At 43.7% G+C, this 18,632-nt stretch overlaps 1 protein-coding gene across 1 annotated transcript in view; it reads left to right on the forward strand.

Annotated features, from left to right (window-relative positions):
* Window positions 1–814: 814 nt before the first annotated feature.
* LOC139257515 (mediator of RNA polymerase II transcription subunit 28) overlaps window positions 815–18,632 on the forward strand; it is a 30,663-nt gene continuing 12,845 nt past the window's right edge. Inside the window, exons 1-2 of the mRNA XM_070874514.1 lie at window positions 815–832; window positions 7,510–7,576. Of these exons, the coding sequence (XP_070730615.1) occupies window positions 830–832; window positions 7,510–7,576 (70 nt within the window). The 5' untranslated portion in view covers window positions 815–829. The remainder of the gene's footprint in view (window positions 833–7,509; window positions 7,577–18,632) is intronic.

The raw sequence follows: 18,632 nt of genomic DNA on the forward strand, positions 1-18,632 counted from the left end.
GGGGAGGTTGGGGATGAGGGTCTGGTGGAGTGGGGGGAGGGGAGTGAGGGAGATGGGGCGGGGAGAGAGGGGTTGGGGAGAATGGGGGGAAAGGTCGGGGAGAGGGGGTATGAGGTTGTTGGTAGGGGGGGTGGTTGGGGAAAGAGGAGGTGGGGGTAGGGTTGTGCGGGGGCGGAAGGGTCGAGGAGGGAGGGTTTCAGGGGAGGGAGGTGAAGGATTGAGGTGGTGTCTGGGGGGGAAGGGTTGGGGGTGATTGTTGGGGGAGGGGAAGGGGGTGGAAAGGGATGCTGGGGTGTTGTCAGGTGTAGGGAGGGAGGTGCTTGTAGGGGGAATGGATCGGGCTCAGGCCTGAGGTCAGGAGAACTGTTAGAGGAGGGGTGGTGCCCTTTTTTGTTTATTCGTTCAAAGGATGAGGGCGTCGCTGGCAAGGCTGGCATTTATTGCCCATCGCTAATTGCCCTTGAAACGGTGATGGTGAGCCGCCGCCTTGAACCGCTGCAGTCCGTGTGGTGAAGGTACTCCCATAGTGCTGACTTTGTTGTAGCGGTTTGATACAACTGAGTGGTTTACACGGCCATTTCAGAGGGCAGTTAGGAGTCACAAATAGGCCTGACCAGGTAAGGATGGCAGATTTCCTTCCCTAAAGGACTTGAGTGAATCAGTTGGGATTTTCTGACAATCCTGTAGTTTCATGGTCACCATTACTGATAGTAGCATTTTTTAATTAACTGAATTTAAATCCCCCCAGCTGCCATGGTGAGATTTGAACTCGCGTCTCCAGATTATTAGTCCAGGCCTCTGGATTAATAGTCCAGCAACAATAACCACTATGGTACTGTACTCGGTTGAGTGGCCAAATATTGTCTATTTGGTTAGAATTAAGGAAGAATTTAGATATTTCGCCGCTGGGTGCAGTGTTTCCTTTAAGCTGTGCTGCGTTCTGCAGCTCCCGCGCAGTTGGCTCACCAGCTTTCAAATAGGGAAAACTGCATATGTACGGTATTTTGAATGGGGGCTGCACACCTAAAAAATATTAAATGAAACATTGGCTAGGAGCATACTACAGCCCACTATAAATGGAAAAATGCAAGAACTTTAGAGGAGTGTTAATGGGGGACTTCAATTACCCTAAGATAGGAACAGTGTAAAGGGCAAAGAGGGGGGGCAATTCCAGAATACCTGAACTTTCTTGATCAATGTGATTCCAGCCCAACCAGAAAGAAAGCAGTGCTGGATCTAGTTCTGGGAAATGAAGTGGGACAAGTGGAGCATGTTTCAGTGAGAGATAATTTGGGCAACAGTGATCATAATATCAGATTTAGAATAGTTATGGAAAAGGACAAGGTACAATCAAATGTAAAAATCCTTAAATGGAGGAGGGGCTAACTTCAGTGAGTTGAAAAGGGAACGCCATGGCCTAGGTGGATTGGATTAAAAAATTGGTTGGCAAAATAGTAATTGAAAAATGGTAGCCCTTCAAAAGAGGAGATGATTCGGATGCAGAGAAGGCACATTGTGTGAGGGGGAATGGGGAAAAGAAGGGCATCCAAAGCTAGCACTCCTTGGATGACTAAAGATATAGTTAAAATGAGATAGAAAAAGGAGGCTTATGACAATTGTAAGGTTCATAATACAGTAGAGAACGAAGCTGAATATAGGAAGTACAAAGGTGATCTAAAAAAGGGAGTGAGGGGCAAAGAGAGTATGAGAATAGATTAGCGGTTAACAAAAGGGAACCCAAAAATATTTTATAAATACATAAATAATAAAAGGGCAGTCAAAGGAAGGGTGGGGCTGATTAGGGGACAAAAAGATGATCTTGTAGAGGCAGAGGGCAGGGCTGAGGTACCAAATGAGTACTTTGCATCTGTCTTCACTAAAGAAGAGGATGCTGCCAATGTAGCAGTAAAGAAGGAGGCAGTAGCGATATTAGATAAGATAAAATAGATAAAGAGGAGATAAGGTTGGTTGTCTTCAAAGTAGAAAAGTCACCAAATGGGATGCATCTTGGGTTACTGAGGGAAGTAAGGATGGAAATTGTGGAGGCTCTGGCCTCAATCTTCCAGTCCTCCTTGGATATGGGGGGTGGTGCCAGAGGACTGGAGGATTGCAAATGTTACACCCTCTTTTTTTAAAAAAAAAAAGGGGAGAGGGATAAACCCTGCAACGACAGGCCAGTCAGCCTAATATGAGACAATAATGTGGGACAAAATTAATTGGCATTTGGAAGTATGAGCTAATAAATGAAAGCCAGCATGGATTTGTTAAAGGAAAATTGCATTTGACTAACTTGATCAAGTTCTTTGATGAAGTAACAGAGAGAGGGTTGATGAGGGTAGTGTGGTTGATGTTGTGTATATATGGACTTTCAAAAGGAGTTTGACAAAGTACCACATAATAGACTAGTTTGCAAAATTAAAACCCATGGGATTAAAGGGACAGTGCAGCATTGATACAAAGGGACAGAAAGCAAAGAGTAGTGGTAACCGCTGTTTTTTCAAACTGGAAGGAAGTATACAGTGGTGTTCCCAAGGGAATGGGTGTTGTGACCACTGCTCTTTTTGATATTAATGGCCTGGGGTTGGGTATACAGGCCATCATTTCAAAGTTTGCAGATGATATGAAACTCAAATGTGGGATAGTCATTCAGGAGGACATAGATTGATAAAATGGGCAGACACATGGCAGATGAAGTTTAATATAGAGAAATGTGAAGTAATAGATTTTGGTAGGAAGAAAGAGGAGAGGCGATATGAACTAAATGGTACAATTTTATAGGGGGCGCAAGAACAGAGAGACGTGGGGTGTATGTACACAAATCTTTGACTGTAGCAGAACAAGTTGAGAAGGCTGTTAGAAAAGCATATTTGATCCTTGGCTTTATTAATAGAGAAATAGAGTACAAAAGCAAGGATGTTATGCTAAACCTTTATAAAACACTGGTAAGGTCTCAGCTGGAGTATTGTTTTCAATTCTGGGCACTACACTTTAGGAAGGATGTCAAGGCGTTGGAGAGGGTGTAGAAGAGATTTACTAAAATGGTACTAGGAATGAGGGACTTCAGTTATGTGGAGAGACTGGAGAAGATAGGGTTGTTCTCCTTAGAGCAGAAAAGGTTAAGAGGAGATTTGTTCAAAATCCTAAATGGTTTTTGTTTGAGTAAATAAGGAGAAACGGTTTCCAGTGACGGAATGGTCGGCAACCAGAGGCCATTGATTTAAGGTGATTGGCAAAAGACCAAAGGAGCATGAGGAAACATTTTTACACAGCAATGGAATGCACTGCCTGAAAATTCAATAGTAACATTCAAGAAAGAATTGTATTAATACTCGAAGGGGGGAAAAAGTAGGGGAGTGGGATTAATTGGTTGGCTCTACCAAAGAGCTGGCACAGGCACAATGGGCCAAATAGCCGCCTCCTATGCTATGTCATTCTATTTCTCTGAGGGGAGATGCCAGTGTTAGGGAGAGGCACCTGGCATGCTGTAATTTAGGAAAGATATCAAGGCCATGAAATGAAGTGTTATGGAAGAAACATTATAAACTGGGGCTCTTTTCATTCGAATAGAGAAACTTAAGTGGGGAACTCATTTAAATGTTCAAGATTATAGAACTTTGATAAAGTAGAAGAAAAAAATTGTTTCCAGTGTTTGGTTAGTTGATGACTCAATGTCATAAATTTGAGATTGCCAAAGAACAAAGTTAGAGACAACCGAAACTTTTTACAGTGGCAAAGAGAATCAATATTCACTTTCAGAAATGCGATGGGCTAAATGGCCACCTCCTCTGCTGATTCTGGATGATTGGTATTGATTGTATTTAAGTTGGGATGTGTATAACATGCATTGATTGCATTTTGATTAGGTGGATACTCAGTGGGCACTAATTGAATCCTCGCATATGGGATGCATTGTGGCAGTTTGTTGGTATTTAGCAGACATTGACTCTGGTGTATGTAGTGGTTATTGATTTAGTAAAAGGCAGGGGTTCTCAACATTTTTGCTTCCGAGACCTCCAGCTGTGTTAGAAAAATTCCACGGACTCTCTAATACAGCACGAGTATTTTTTCTCCCGTGTATAAAAATTCTCCCGGCACCGCTTCCACTCATCCCAGCACTGCAGAAAATACTGGTCCCCACACCCATCCCATTCCTGCTTTGTCTCCACATGAGCCCAATCACCACCTTTCCCTAGCAACCCCCCACTCCCTCACTGACTGTTCCTGGCACAACAGCCGGTCCCAGTTCTCTGCTTGATTGTCAGTCAACAGCCCTTTTTTCCCCTATCTCCAATATTTTTATAACTAATAAGCAAAAGTGTACAATAAAAATGAAAAAACACCATTTTTTTACGGTCCATATGATTTTTCTCCAAATTGCTCATACTAGTGTCCAGATTACTGTTTTATTCCTGGCAACTCCAGGATAATGCTGGAAGGTTGAAATCCTTGCTGGAGGCTAACATTGGGTGTGAGGAATCAGGTCTTCCTGTGATGCCCTCCTTGGTAGAACAAGACTGCTAACACTCGGTGTCGGCTCGCAGGTAAAGAATGAATGAGGTTAGGCACCAAAGGGCAGCCAGCACCCTTGTAACTATACTACAACACTTTGAATACAGCAGGAGAGAAAATTGGGGGGGCGGGAAATTAGACAATGCAGAATACTTAAAGGAAGTTGCAAACTGTTTCAGTTTTGCTGATAAGTGTCAATCCTAATAGTTTCCTAATGTTGACATATTCCGCTCTTCTTCCTCCACAAAGACAGCGAGTCCCAGCAGCTCCTTTCCTCCATGCAGCTGCTGCCTATTTCCTTGCCCCTTCATTTGATTGACAATTGTGACTGCACGAATAACAAATGACAAAAAAATCAAATCTCCAGTGGAACTGAGGTAAGCGCGTACGTACCTGGCTAGAGGATGATGGAGAGCTCGAGCCAGGGATCTGCGCTTAGCAATGATCGGCCGCCGCCTCTCTCCCTCTCAGCGAGCCGGGACCTGGGCTCATCAGCCACCGCCTCTCTTCCTCAGCGGGCGGGGCCTTGGGCTCATCGACCGTCGCCTCTCTCCCTCTCAGCGAACCGGGCCTGGGCTCATCGGCCGCCTCCTCTCTCCCTCTCAGTGGGCGGGGCCTGGTCTCATTGGCCGCCGCCTCTCTCCCTCTCAGCGGGCGGGTCCTGGTCTCATTGGCCACCGCCTCTCTCCCTCTCAGCGGGCGGGGCCTGGTCTCATTGGCCGCCTCCTCTCTCCCTCAGCGGGTGGGGCCTGGGCTCAGCGGCAGCTGTCGACATCCTCACACAGCCGTTCGGGAGGGGGAAAGCAGAGGTTCGAGTTGGGACTGGAGCTGCCAGTTTCTCAGCTCGAACCCACTATTACACGACGGTGTATTTTTCCTTTTATCTTTTTTTAAATTGATTTTCTTTTCAAGGGCTCTGTCAAAAATTAAAATGAGGCTACGAACCTTTGGTTGAGAACCCCCAGGGCACATTGTGCATATTCCAGTCTTGGGTTTGTAGAGTGTTGATGCAATCTAAGGTATTGGATATCAGGTGCAGGATCTGGGTATGGACTGCTGTCAGAGGAAGGTACTGGACACTCTGAGTTTGCTATCTTAGTGAAAGGCACTGTGCACGGTTCTAGTCTCCATATTGCAAAAAGGATATAGAAGCACTGGTGAAGAATGGTACAAGAACTGAGAGGATATAACTATTAGGAAAGAGAATACTGAAAGGTGACCCTGATAGAGGTCTTTAGCATTATGAAGGAATTCGATAGGGTAGATGTAGAGATGTAGAAAAGATGTTTCCACTTATGGGGGAGTCCAAAACTAGGGGTCATGAATAGAAGATAAGAACATAAGATAACCACTAATAAATCTAATAAGTAATTCAGGAGAAATTCTGTACTTGGAGAGTGGTAAGAATGTGGAACTTGGTACCACATGCAGTGGTTGAGGCAATTAGCATGGATGCATTTAAGGAGAAGCTAGATAAGTACATGAGGGAGAATGGAATAGAAGGGTATGTTTATAAGGAAAGATGAAGTAAGTTGGGAGGAGGCTCATGTGGAGCATAAACACTGGCATAGACCTGTTGGGTCGAATGTTTATGCTGTATAATTCTGTGATATTACTATGTTCTTTTATTCGGTATCTCTTGGCTCTGAGATTCCTTTGTCTCTGCCCTGTCTTCTGCCAGTCTTCTTTGCTTTCTGCTATCCAGTACATATTGGCTTTAAAACCTTGACCTGGAAGAGTTCTTTGTTGATTCAATCTGCTTCTTTACTGGTCCATATTTTATCTTATTATTTATTATAGGCGGTCCCTCGTATCGAGGATAACTTGCGTCCATGCCTAAAGGGGATAAGTTTTCAGGTGTTTCAGTGAAGGACCTAATATTCCAGGTCCCGAACTACATCCTGAAGGGTGGAGGATGCCTGTGTGTGGATTTTTTTTACCGTGTAGTGGCCATTGCACACCAACCACCATACAGGCTTGACCGAGCTAGCTCTTGGTCCAGTGACAAGGATTAACCAAGATGACTGGAGACCAGCTCTGCATAGAGGGAGTGCAACAAAGGTTCACCAGACTGATTCCAGGGATGGGAGGATTGTCCTATGAGGAGGGATTGAGTAGACTAGGCCTATATTCTCTAGAGTTTAGAAGAATGAGAGGTGATCCCATTGAAACATACAAAATTCTTACAGGGCTTGACAGGGTAGATGCAGGGAGGATGTTTCCTCTAGCTGACGAGTCCAGAACCAGTGGTCACAGTCTCAGAATAAGGGGTCAGCCATTTAGGACGGCAGCGGTTCAAGGCGGAGGCTCACCACCACCTCCTCAAGGGCAATTAGGGATGGACAGTAAATGATGGCCTTGCCAGTGATGTCCGTATCCCAGGAATGAACAAAAAAAGGTACAAATCATACAACATGTAGATTAATATAGTAGGTGGTCCATGCACCTCTCCAACCTCTTGAGATCAATACCTTTCCTTTCCCTTTTTGTGAATTGACATGGCTAGTCATCAGAATATAAGAACGTAAGGATTAGGAGCAGGAGCAGGCCATTCGGCACCTTGAGCCTGCTCCACCATTCAATAAGATCATGGCTGATCTTCTACCTCAACACACTCCTGCACTATCCCCATATCCCTTGATTCCCTTAATATCCAAAAATCTATCGATCTCTGTCTTGAATATAATCAAAGACTGAGCCTCCACAACCCTTTGGAGCAGATAATTCCAAAGATTCACCACCCACTGAGTGAAGAAGTTTCTCACTTCTGAGTGTCTGCTGGCTGCTGTTCCAACTTATCTATTAAATGATTTCTCTTCTGATGTGTTCAATAATCTATTTCACAAATATTTTCCCTTCGCCTTTTGTTGCTCGATTTCTGCTGAATCCTTGAATCTTATGCCTGCAGTTGTAATCGGATATGAAAGTGCCCTTACACTAGATTGTTTCTGTTGACTAAATGTTGGAAAATTGGAAGCAATAATTGTGAATTTCTTGTAGGCATGCTTTGCATCACTGGTCAGTCAAGACTATGTGAATGGTACTGATCAAGAAGAAATTCGAACAGGTGAGATTCCCTTGAAGAATGCATGCAATGATATAAAATATGTTTGCACAACATGAATCTTTTAGTTCAGTTAACAAAATCAGACTGTCTATGCACTCATCGGTGTTACATTGCATAGTTTAAGGGAAGTGTTAAATTCTGTGTGAATCAAGGCATATTATTTTAAAAAGTAACTTGTATTCAGACCTGAGATGCAGCGGGTGAATTAATTATGAAAGCTCTTAATATAATGGCCTAAAAATTGCAGTCAGCATAGCACTTGCCTGGTGCGAGGCCCCACCCGTAGACTTGCAGTTCGGCGCTGCAGAGTTGTGCGTAACGTATTACATCACTGAGCACAGCATACAGCCTATGTGTAAGCGAAGATGCACCCACTTCTTTCAACCTGCAGCATTGAAATTACCTTTTTAAAGATTTTTAAATCATTTTAACAATTTTTAATTAAATAGCAAATTGTTCCTTAATAAATTTATAGATGCAAGTATTTTAGAGAACATTCACTACATATTTCATTGCGAGATAGTTACTGAATACATTTAACGAAAACAATTAAAGAAGTTAGAATTGTTGGAAAAATATGTAGACTGCACAATTGCCAAAACTAGTACTTATTTCATATATCAGCATTTTGTTATAATTATGTAACAAAATACCAACATATTGATTTTTGAAATGCAGTATCTATATAGAAACCCTTTGTTATTGAGTCTTGTACACAATCATGTTTCACAGACAATATCAACATCTTTGCCGTAACTTTTTTTTTATTGGCATCTCCGACTCAAATTTTAAAAGTTCCTATATTGCATAGTAGAAACATAGAAAATAGGTACAGGAGTAGGCCATTCGGCCCTTCGAGCCTGCACCACCATTCAATAAGATCATGGCTGATCATTCCTTCAGTACCCCTTTCCAGATTTCTCTCCATACCCCTTGATCCCTTTAGCCGTAAGGGCCATATCTAACTCCCTCTTGAATATATCCAATGAACTGGCATCTACAACTCTCTCTGGCAGGGAATTCCACAGATTAACAACTCTCTGAGTGAAGAAGTTTTTCCTCATCTCAGTCCTAAACGGCCTGCCCCTTATCCTAAGACTGTGTCCCCTGGTTCTGGACTTCCCCAACATCGGGAACATTCTTCCCGCATCTAGCCTGTCCAGTCCAGTCAGAATCTTATATGTTTCTATGAGATCCCATCTCATCCTTCTAAACTCCAGTGTATAAAGGCCCAGTTGATCCAGTTTCTCCTCATATGTCAGTCCAGCCATCCCGGGAATCAGTCTGGTGAACCTTCGCTGCACTCCCTCAATAGCAAGAACATCCTTCCTCAGATTAGGAGAGCAAAACTGAACACAATATTCCAGGTGGGGCCTCACCAAGGCCCTGTACAACGCAGCAAGACTTCCCTGCTCCTATACTCAAATCCCTTTGCTATGAAGGCCAACATACCATTTGCCGCCTTCATCGCCTGCTGTACCTGCATGCCAGCTTTCAATGACTGATGAACCATGACACCCAGGTCTTGCTGCACCTCCCCTTTTCCTAATCTGCCGTCATTCAGATAATATTCTGCCTTCGTGTTTTTGCCCCCAAAGTGGATAACCTCACATTTATCCACATTATACTGCATCTGCCATGTATTTGCCCACTCGCCTAACCTGTCCAAGTCACCCTGCAGCCTCTTGGCAGCCTCCTCACAGCTCACACTGCCACCCAGTTTAGTGTCATTTAGTAGGACATCACTGTTGCTTCCATTTGCAGTGAAACTCTTTCGACTACAGGGAAATACTTCAGTTGCTGCGTTAGGTTTGCAACACTGATCTTTGATGGTATTGGATGGTAGTTATGAGTTCAGTCTTTTGAGAGATGCATCAGTTGCCTGGTATTATAATCATGATGCCATTCCTCTCAGATTTGTTCTATCTCCTCCTGTGATTGAAATTCTCGTCGTGCCTGCTTTCTGTCATAAGTACGCTCCCTATTCATTTTACCTAGCTCTGACTTGAGTCCTTTAAACCCGGTCTCCAAACTAGGTGGTGATGTTACTTACCGCTGAGCAGTCTTTAAGGACCTAAAATGAGTCCTGTGGCCTGATGCTGACTGTCTATTCCCTGTTGCCACCTCTCATGGCTGCCATCCACAAGCCAACACTGTCTGCCATTCGCCTTTCTCTGAGCTCTACTGCGCATGCGCGGCCATTTCAGCGACGTCCAGAACGTCAGTTTTTTTTCCCCACACATGCGCAGAAAGCCCGGCTCCTTTTTCCAGCGCAGACCACAGGCTCCACCCCATGAGGTGACCGGCCACGCTGCCCGGCTGCAGATTGCAGCACAAACATCAGGGAAACTTGCGACATTTTTTTCTGGCGCATTTATTTACCTAAATAAGTGGCGCAACTCTGGCAATATGTCAGAAAACGGGCTCGGGGAAAATTGAGCCCATGGTAATGACATGACTCTCAATTACTATAACTTTAAGTGGCAGAATAAAATATAACTGTGTACATATACTTTCCAATTACTTTAAAAATTAACACAATTCAAATTTCATTGAATGCAGACCAGAACAAATGTTGCTTTTCCTTTTCTTCCTCGCCATCTTCTTCCTTCGTTAATCTTTTGTAAAGTCCTGTGATTAAGGCTACAGCACCTACCTAAAGTATGGTGAGTGCATTCACAAAAAAAACGGCGCAAATACTGGGAAAAATTGAGCCTCATGCCTAAATGATATTTATTACTTGATCAAATTATGTTTGGTGGGTAATATAGTTTAAGCACGTTGCAATTCTGAGCTTGGTTTTTCAGGTTTATCAGACCTTAATCGAATTCTAAAATATCTGCTCCAATACCCACTTTTTATACCTTTTTCCTTACCTCTTCTACGTGATCATTTGCATGTTTCATAAAATTATTGAGTTGTCCCTTCAAGGCCTTCTAATACAACAAGTTGTATTTAAATAGCACCTTTATGTCGTAAAACGACCCAAGGCCCTTCACAGGAGTGTGATGAGGCAAAAATTTGGCACCAAGCCACACGAGAAATTACAGCAGATAACCAAAAGCTTGGTCAAAGAGAGGTTTTAAGGAGCATCTTAAAGGAGGGCGGAGAGGGAGGGAGTTCCAGAGCTTAGGGCCTAGGCAGCTGACAAATCTACAGCAAGTAATACAAAAAAACACAGTACAGAAAATATAGAGGGGAAGCAGAAAGGAAGACAGACAGAGACCAAGGGGAAACAGTAAAGGATTTTATAAACATACAAGTGAAAGAATGGATAAAGAAAGCTTAGGTCTAATAAGAGGTGACAAAGGATAACTTCTCACAGAGCTGAAGGCATGAGAGAAATATTAAATGAGTACTTTGCCTTGTTTTTTAATGAAAAAAAAGTGCAATAGTGGAATGAAAACATACAAGAGGAGGTGGAGCAATTGGATAGGCTAACTATAGATAAGGAAGTAGCACTGAAAAAGCTGGAACTCAAAGTGGAAGAGGCACTGGACCTTGATGGCAAGCATTTGAGAATGCTGTAGAAAGTCAGAGCAAATAGCAAAAGCTTGACCACAATCTTTTGAACATTCTTGGATATGGAAAGTCGAGGGAGAGGTTGTCAATGCAACACCTCGGTTTAAAAATGGAGAAAGCAGTAAACTGGATGACTATAGATCAGTCTGCCCAACATCAATAGTGCGTTAGCATCTAGGGCCATAATATGGGATTGAAGTAATACTTAGAAAAACCCGGGTTTAATTATGGACAACCAACAGAGATGGGTAAAAGACAAGTCATGTCTCTCAAATGTAATATAGTTTTTTGAGGAAATAATTGATAAAGAAAATGTAGTGAATGTTCAATAAGGTGCTACAAAGTAAGCTTGTTGATAAAATTAAGCTTTAGATAAACAACTCTTTAAAAGTTTCTAAGAAAAGGATTAATCAGAATGATTTGAAGTCTGCTAATGTTATACTGCTATTGATTTTTCTTTAAATTGTAGTAATATCCTTTAGCTTTTGCCTGTTAAGTGAGGAAACACGTCAATTTAGATGCAGTGGTCACTGAACTGTTGAATTAAGACTGGCCTTGAAGCAATGGTCAGTTTAGACAATAAATCTGATTATTAAATCACTGGAATGTTTTTCAAAGGCAGAGAAGCTTCATTTGTTCATCTGGAATGCAAAGATAACCTCCGGCTACTATTCTCTACTGCTAACCGTCTTCTTAAACCCCTCTTCCCTGTCTCCACCACACTCACCTCCACCAACAAGTGCGAGGAGCTCATGGACTTCTTTGTCTGAAAGATTGAGATCATCCGATCAGCTGCCTCTGCCACTTCCCTTCCTTCCCCTCCCTAACCCACCAGGCCAAACTTCCTCTGAGGTTTTCCCCTGAACTTGCATCTTTCTCCAGTTTCTCTCTCATCTCACCTCTTGACCTCCACGCTCATCTTGTCCATGAGACTCATTTCTTGCTCCCTTGACCCTATTCCCACTAAACTGCTGAACACCCAACTTCCTTTTCTGGCTCCCATGTTAGCTAACATTGTTAACAGTTCTCTCTCCTCAGGTACTGTCCCCCCTCGTCTTCAAATCTGCCATCATCACCCTTGCCCATCTGTACCGCAACTCAATGTTTGAAGCCCTTCAATCTGGTTTCTGCCCCTGCCACAGTACGGCTCTCAGACAAAGGCAACGATCCCTCCTTGTCCTTCTTGACTTGTCTGCGGCTTTGAAACGGTTGACCACTCTATCCTTCTCCAATGTCTCTCTACCGTTGTCCAGCTGGGTGGGACTGCACTCGCCTGGTTCCACTCTTGCCTATCTAATCGTAGCCAGAGAATTACCTGCAGCGGCTTCTCTTCAAGCCCACGTATCATTATCTCTGTTGTCCCCCCAAGGATCTATCCTTGGCCCCCTCCTATTTCTCATCTATATGTTGCCCCTTGGCAACATCATCCGAAAACACAGCATCAGTTACCACATGTACGCTGACAGCACCCAGCTCTACCTCACTACCACTTCTCTCGACCCCTCCTCAGTCTCTAAATTGTCAGACTGCTTGTCCAACTTCCAGTTCTGGATGAACAGAAATTTCCTCCAATTAAATATTGGGAAGACAAAGCCATTGTTTTTGATCCCCGCCACAAACTCCGTTCCCTAGTCACTGACTCCATCCCTGCCCCCAACTTCTGTCTGAGGCTGAACCACACTGTTCGCAACTTGGTGTTATATTTGACCTTAAAGTGAGCTTTCGACCACATACCCGCGGCATAATTAAGACTGCCTATTTCCACCTCTGTAACATTGCCCGTCTTCGCCCTTGCTTCAGCTCATCCGCTGCTGAATTCCTCATCCATGCCTTTGTTACCTCTAGACTTGACTATTCCAATGCACTCCTGGCTGGCCTCCCACATTCTACCCTACGTAAACTAGAGGTGATCCAAAACTCGGCTGCCCGTGTCCTAATTCGCACCAAGTCCTGTTCACCCATCACCCCTGTGCTCGCTGACCTATATTGGCTCCCGGTTAAGCTTCACCTCGATTTCAAAATTCTCATCCTTGTTTTCACATCTCTCCATGGCCTCACCCCTCCCTATCTCTAATCTCTCCCCCCGAGATGTCTGCGCCCCTCTAATTTTGCCCTCTTGAGCATCCCTGATTATAATCGCTCAACCATTGGTGGCCGTGCCTTTTGTTGTATAGGCTCTAAGCTCTGGAATTCCCTGTCTAAACCTCTCCGCCTCTCTACCTCTCTTTCCTCCTTCAAGACGCTTCTTAAAACCTATCTTTTTGACCAAGCTTTTGGTCATCTACCCTAAATTATTCTTATGTGGATCGGTGTCAAATTATTTGTCTCATAATACTCCTGTGATGAGCTTTGGGATGTTTCACTACGTTAAAGGCGCTATATAAATACAAGTTGTTGGAGGTGCTTAGTACTGCACTGAATTGTCAGCCTAGATTATTTGCTCTTTTGGATGAGATGTTAAACCAAGGCCCCATCTTTCCTTCAGAGTGAATCATAGAATCATAGAAATTTACAGCACGGAAGGAGGTCATTTTGGCCCATCGTATCCGCGCCAGCTGACCAATAGCTATCCAATCTAATTCCACATTGCAGCTCTAGGTTACGGCACTTTGAGTGCACATCCAAGTATCTTTTAAATGTGGTGAGGGTTCCTGTCTCTACCACCCTTTCAGGGAGTGAGTTCCAGACTCCCACCACCCTTTGCGTGAAGAAATTTCCCCTCGTATCTCCTCTAAACCTCTCTCCAATTACTTTAAAACTATGCCTCCTGGTTGATGACCCCTCTGCCAAGGGAAACAGGTCCTTCCTATCCACTCTTTCCAGGCCCCTCATCATTTTATACACCTCAATCAAGTCTCTCCATAGCCTCCTCTGTTCCAAAGAAAACAGACCCAGCATCTCCAATCTTTCCTCATAGCCAAAATTCTCCAGTCCAACATACTTGTAAAACTCCTCTGCACCCTTTTCAGTGAAATCACATCTTTCCTGTAATGTGGTGACCAGAACTGCACACAATATTCCAGCTGCGGCCTAACCAGTGTTTTATACAGTTCAAGCATAACCCCCTTGCTCTTGTATTCCATGTCTCGACTTACAGGTTGAGCGTCAAAATCTGGAGTTCCAGAATCTGGAATGTTCCGGAATTCGGACTCTGGGACGATCCGTGGCCGGCCTTGGGGCCTCGCCACCGCCCTTGCCTTGGGGCCTCGCTGCCGCCCCGCCCGATGACCTCCTGGGCGGGGCTGGCGACCCAAACAGCTCCTCGGAGAGCACCCCCCCTTCTGACGTTCCGAAATTCGGAAATACCCGAACCTGGGCTCGGGTGTTTACGGACGTCAAACACGTTCCGAAGTCCTGAAAAACACGAAAACCGGCTCGGCTTCAGTCTCTCGGTTGTCGGATTTGGGACGCTCAACTATATTCCATATGCCTTCTTAACCATCTTATCTACCTGGCCTGCTACCTTCAAGGATCTGTGGACCTGCACTCCATCGTCAGTTTGTTCCTCAACACCTTTCAGTGCAGTACCATTTAATGTGTATTCCCTTGCCTTGTTAGACTTCCCCAAATGCATTACCTCACACTTATTCGGATTGAATTATTTTTCCCTGTTCTTCCCACCTGCCCAGTACATGGATATCTTCCTGCAGTCTGCAGTTTTCTTCTTCGTTATCAACCACATGGCCAATTTTAGTATCATCTGCAAACTTCTTAATCATACCCCCAACATTTAAGTCCAAGTCATTAATATATACCACAAAAAGCAAGGGACCCAGCACTGAGCCCTGCGGAGCACCACTGGATACAGCCTTCCAGCCACAAAAACACCCATCAACCATTACCCTTTGTTTTTTTTCGAACAGCAACAAGCCACGTTTGCAGCTAAATCAGACAAACGTGCTCCAGATCTGACACTGAAGTGCAAACAAAAACCACGAGAGGTGTGCCCACTGTTAGTTTAAAATTGTGCACCGTTTACATAATTTCCATGGGCAAAGCACCATATGCTCAAATGGCGTACAATCTTTCACTTTCTTTTGATTTAAAAATCTCACTCTTAACATTTCCTGATAGTGACAGCCCTGTAATATTTACATGGCAAGATAAAACTTTAAAAACCTACCAAAATCCTGTAATCCTTCAAAAGTGCTTCAGCTCTCGTTATGGTACTATTGAATAAGATTGATGTCTATGTTGTGGCCGTGTAGATAAATATAGCTGCATTATGCAGTGCAGTAAAGCGCTTAAAAGAGCAACACACCTGGAATTCATGAGCAACAATAACAAATGGAAGAAGCTCAAGTCGTCTTCAGCCTCACTGGACATTTAAAGGAGGAAATGCCTTGATCTTGTATTATTTTGAATGTACTTCTTACATTTCACACTTAAATGAAATTAAGTATTACTTTAGCATCGTATGGCACAGGAGGACGCCATTCGGCCCATTGCGACTGTGCCGGCTCTTTGAAAGAGCTATCTAAATAGTTCCACTCCCCCTCCTCTTTTCCCGTAGCCCTGCAAATTATTTTTCTTTAAGAATAGATCCAATTCCATTTTGAAAGTTAAAAGGGAATTTATGCACATTTTTTTAAAATCCCATGTTTTTCTCCTCCTGTTCTCAGACCATTAAAGAAAAAATCTACTCTGCCTCCCAGATCCCTCTTTACTGATGTATTTGTAAAAGGTACTAGAAACCTTTTCTGCTGCCTGAGCTGAGAGTCTGGAGCTCTCTGGTTTGTCTTATAAAAAAAATGTTAAAAAAAATAAACACACATCTCAATCTTCATTTGAGAGGAGGAAGAAAGAGAGAGGGAGTGCCAGCATTAATGATGCACTTTAAGAACCAGCCAAACCATTATTGAGCTTTAATAGCGAGTCCATGTTGGAAAAGGAAATCATTATTTTGGTTGTCGTTATGTCACTCTCTTTCGCTGTTGCAGTCTCGTTTTACAGCGAGTCTTATTTTGATCAGAAATAACTCATTTAAAAAAATAATTAAATCACAGCATGGTGGAGTGGGTGAGTGCAGGACGGGCTGTTTGTGCAGAGAGAGGGTCAGACACCGAGCTGGCTCAGCATCATGCGCTCGCTCTCTTGCTCCGGGTGTGTGGTCGGTCCGTGTTTCACTGGACAGTTACGATGGCTGGTATCTGACATTTTCACAGTGTGTCCAAGATCTTCTCCCCCCGGACAATTCTACATGATAAAATTGCCAAACTTTGCTGCACACTTATCCTCCACTTGTTCATTTAGCCGCTCATCCTCGTTGGCTCTGGCAGTTTAAAATATTTAAAGCAGCTTTCACACTGATTATAACCGTGTCTTTTGCTGAAGTGGCATTCTCCACCAACCAAAAAAATCCTTCTCGAAGCCATCAACCAATGCACAGCACTGTCACGTGATTGCAGAGACCTGGTCTGCGGCAAGTCTATTTTTGATTGGCTATCTTTTTTCGCCCCTTACCCCGTTTGCCCAAATGGTTTCAATGCTCGCACAGGGTCGGTTAGATTCAAATCTGAAGCTGTTTCCGGTGCAGCAGAGCGGCACAGTTCGCAATCCGAGATCGCGAGTTGGTATAAATTTTTATTAAAAAGCTCGGGTCTCGCGATTCATTCATTATTGCTGTTCCCTTTCCTTTTCAGTTTTTATATTGAGTCTGATTGTTATAGGCATTGTTTCATATATGTCCCCCAACTGCCTGCAGCTAATTATAGATTGTCCTTTTTTTACTATTGTAGCCTGATTAAAACTATAATCAATCTTTGTTTATGTAACTTTTTGTTATAAAAACTGTAGTTTGATATTTGCTTAGACATAATTTGAAATTACACATCTATCTATTCTCTGATCTAGGACCATCTAAGGTAATTTTGAACAATATAATTTAAAACCCTCGTTGCAAACATTTCGTCTTGGGCCATTTTCAGGAACAGTGCAACTCCTTTGACAGAGTAATGGGAATACTGGTCTGCATCGGTGATTATCCATTCAGTGTGCTCCAGATTCAAAATTGTTGCACGAGGGGCAGTTACTGAGTGGGAGATGGGCATTGCTCACAACGGGGGCGGGGAAGAGGAGAAGCTAAAGAACCAGTTGTTCTGCTTTAATTTGGCCCTTTCGACTGAGTGTAATGTAGCCAAGTTTGCTGATACAAAGATGGGTGGTAAAGCAAATTGTGAGGGGGACACAGAAAATCTGCAAAGGGATAGAGACAGGCTAAGTGGGCAAAAATTTGGCAGATGGAGTAAAATGTGGGAAAACTTTGGCAGAAATAATAGAAAAGCAAATTATAATTTAAATGGAGAAAAATTTGCGAAGTGCTGCAGTACAGAGACACCTGGGTCCTTGTGCATGAAACACAAAAAGTTAGTATGCAGGTACAGCAAGTAATCAGGAAGGCAAATTGAATGTTGGCCTTTATTGCAAAGGGGATGGAGTATAAAAGCAAAGAAATCCTGCTACAACTGTACAGGGTATTGGTGAGGCCACACCTAGAGTACTGCGTACAGTTTTGGTCTCCGTATTTAAGGAAGGATATACTTGCATTGGAGGCTGTTCAGAGAAAGTTCACTAGGTTGATTCTGAAGATGAGGGGGTTGACTTAAAGGGTAGGTTGGGCCTATACACATTGGAGTTCAGAAGAATGAGAGATGATCTTATCGAAACATAAAATAATGAAGGGGCTCGACAAGGTGGATGCAGAGAGGGATATTTACACATGGGGAAACTAAAACTAGAGGACATAGTCTTAGGGCTGGCCTTTCCCCTGATGATTGTTGGGCTATTGCCCATCTATCGTCCAAATATGCAGGCTATCGCCCATTTTACCTTAAAAGTGGAAAGTTGGGCCGGAACATTGCCCAAAGATTGCCGACCCAACTTTCAGCGCACAAGAATTTCACATCGCCGAGGTGATCGCCCACCGCAACTTTCACCACATTGCCAGGCTGATCGCACACCGAGAAGATCGCTGGAGAAAAACTGCTCCTGACTGACACTGTTCGGCAGGACTCGGCACTACGGACGCAATTTTGAACATCTGAGGAAGTGAGGCTGCTTGAAGGGGCTTATGAGGAGAATGAATTTGAGTTATTTTAAGGGCCTCACTAACTCTTTGGCAATCATTACTCATATTTCTATTTATTGAGGACAAAATTTAGGGCATTTATAGCAATAGCTATGGTATCTGTAACTTCTCTACCATTATTGATGAATAATCACATGCTGCAGACTAAGATGGGAGAAGGTATATTGAAGAGCATTATGTGCCCAATCAAAGAGATGGCAGATTGCGGAGGAAGAGGAGACCTGACACCTGACTAACTTACAGAGAAAAGCAATCATGCCTGAACTTGTCCGATAACACGTGCCTTAGGAGGCTGCGCTTCTGAAAGCAGCTCACCGCTGAGATATGCCAGCGCATCAAGGGAGATCTGCAGCCTACCAGCACCATCAGGACCGCACTGCCCGTTGAGGTAAAGGTTACTGCGGCACTTTCCTTCTATACATCGGGCTCCTTTCAGGCCTCAGCTGG

The sequence above is a fragment of the Pristiophorus japonicus genome, unplaced genomic scaffold (genome assembly GCF_044704955.1).
Source record: "Pristiophorus japonicus isolate sPriJap1 unplaced genomic scaffold, sPriJap1.hap1 HAP1_SCAFFOLD_858, whole genome shotgun sequence".
In the NCBI taxonomy this organism is placed as follows: domain Eukaryota; kingdom Metazoa; phylum Chordata; class Chondrichthyes; family Pristiophoridae; genus Pristiophorus; species Pristiophorus japonicus.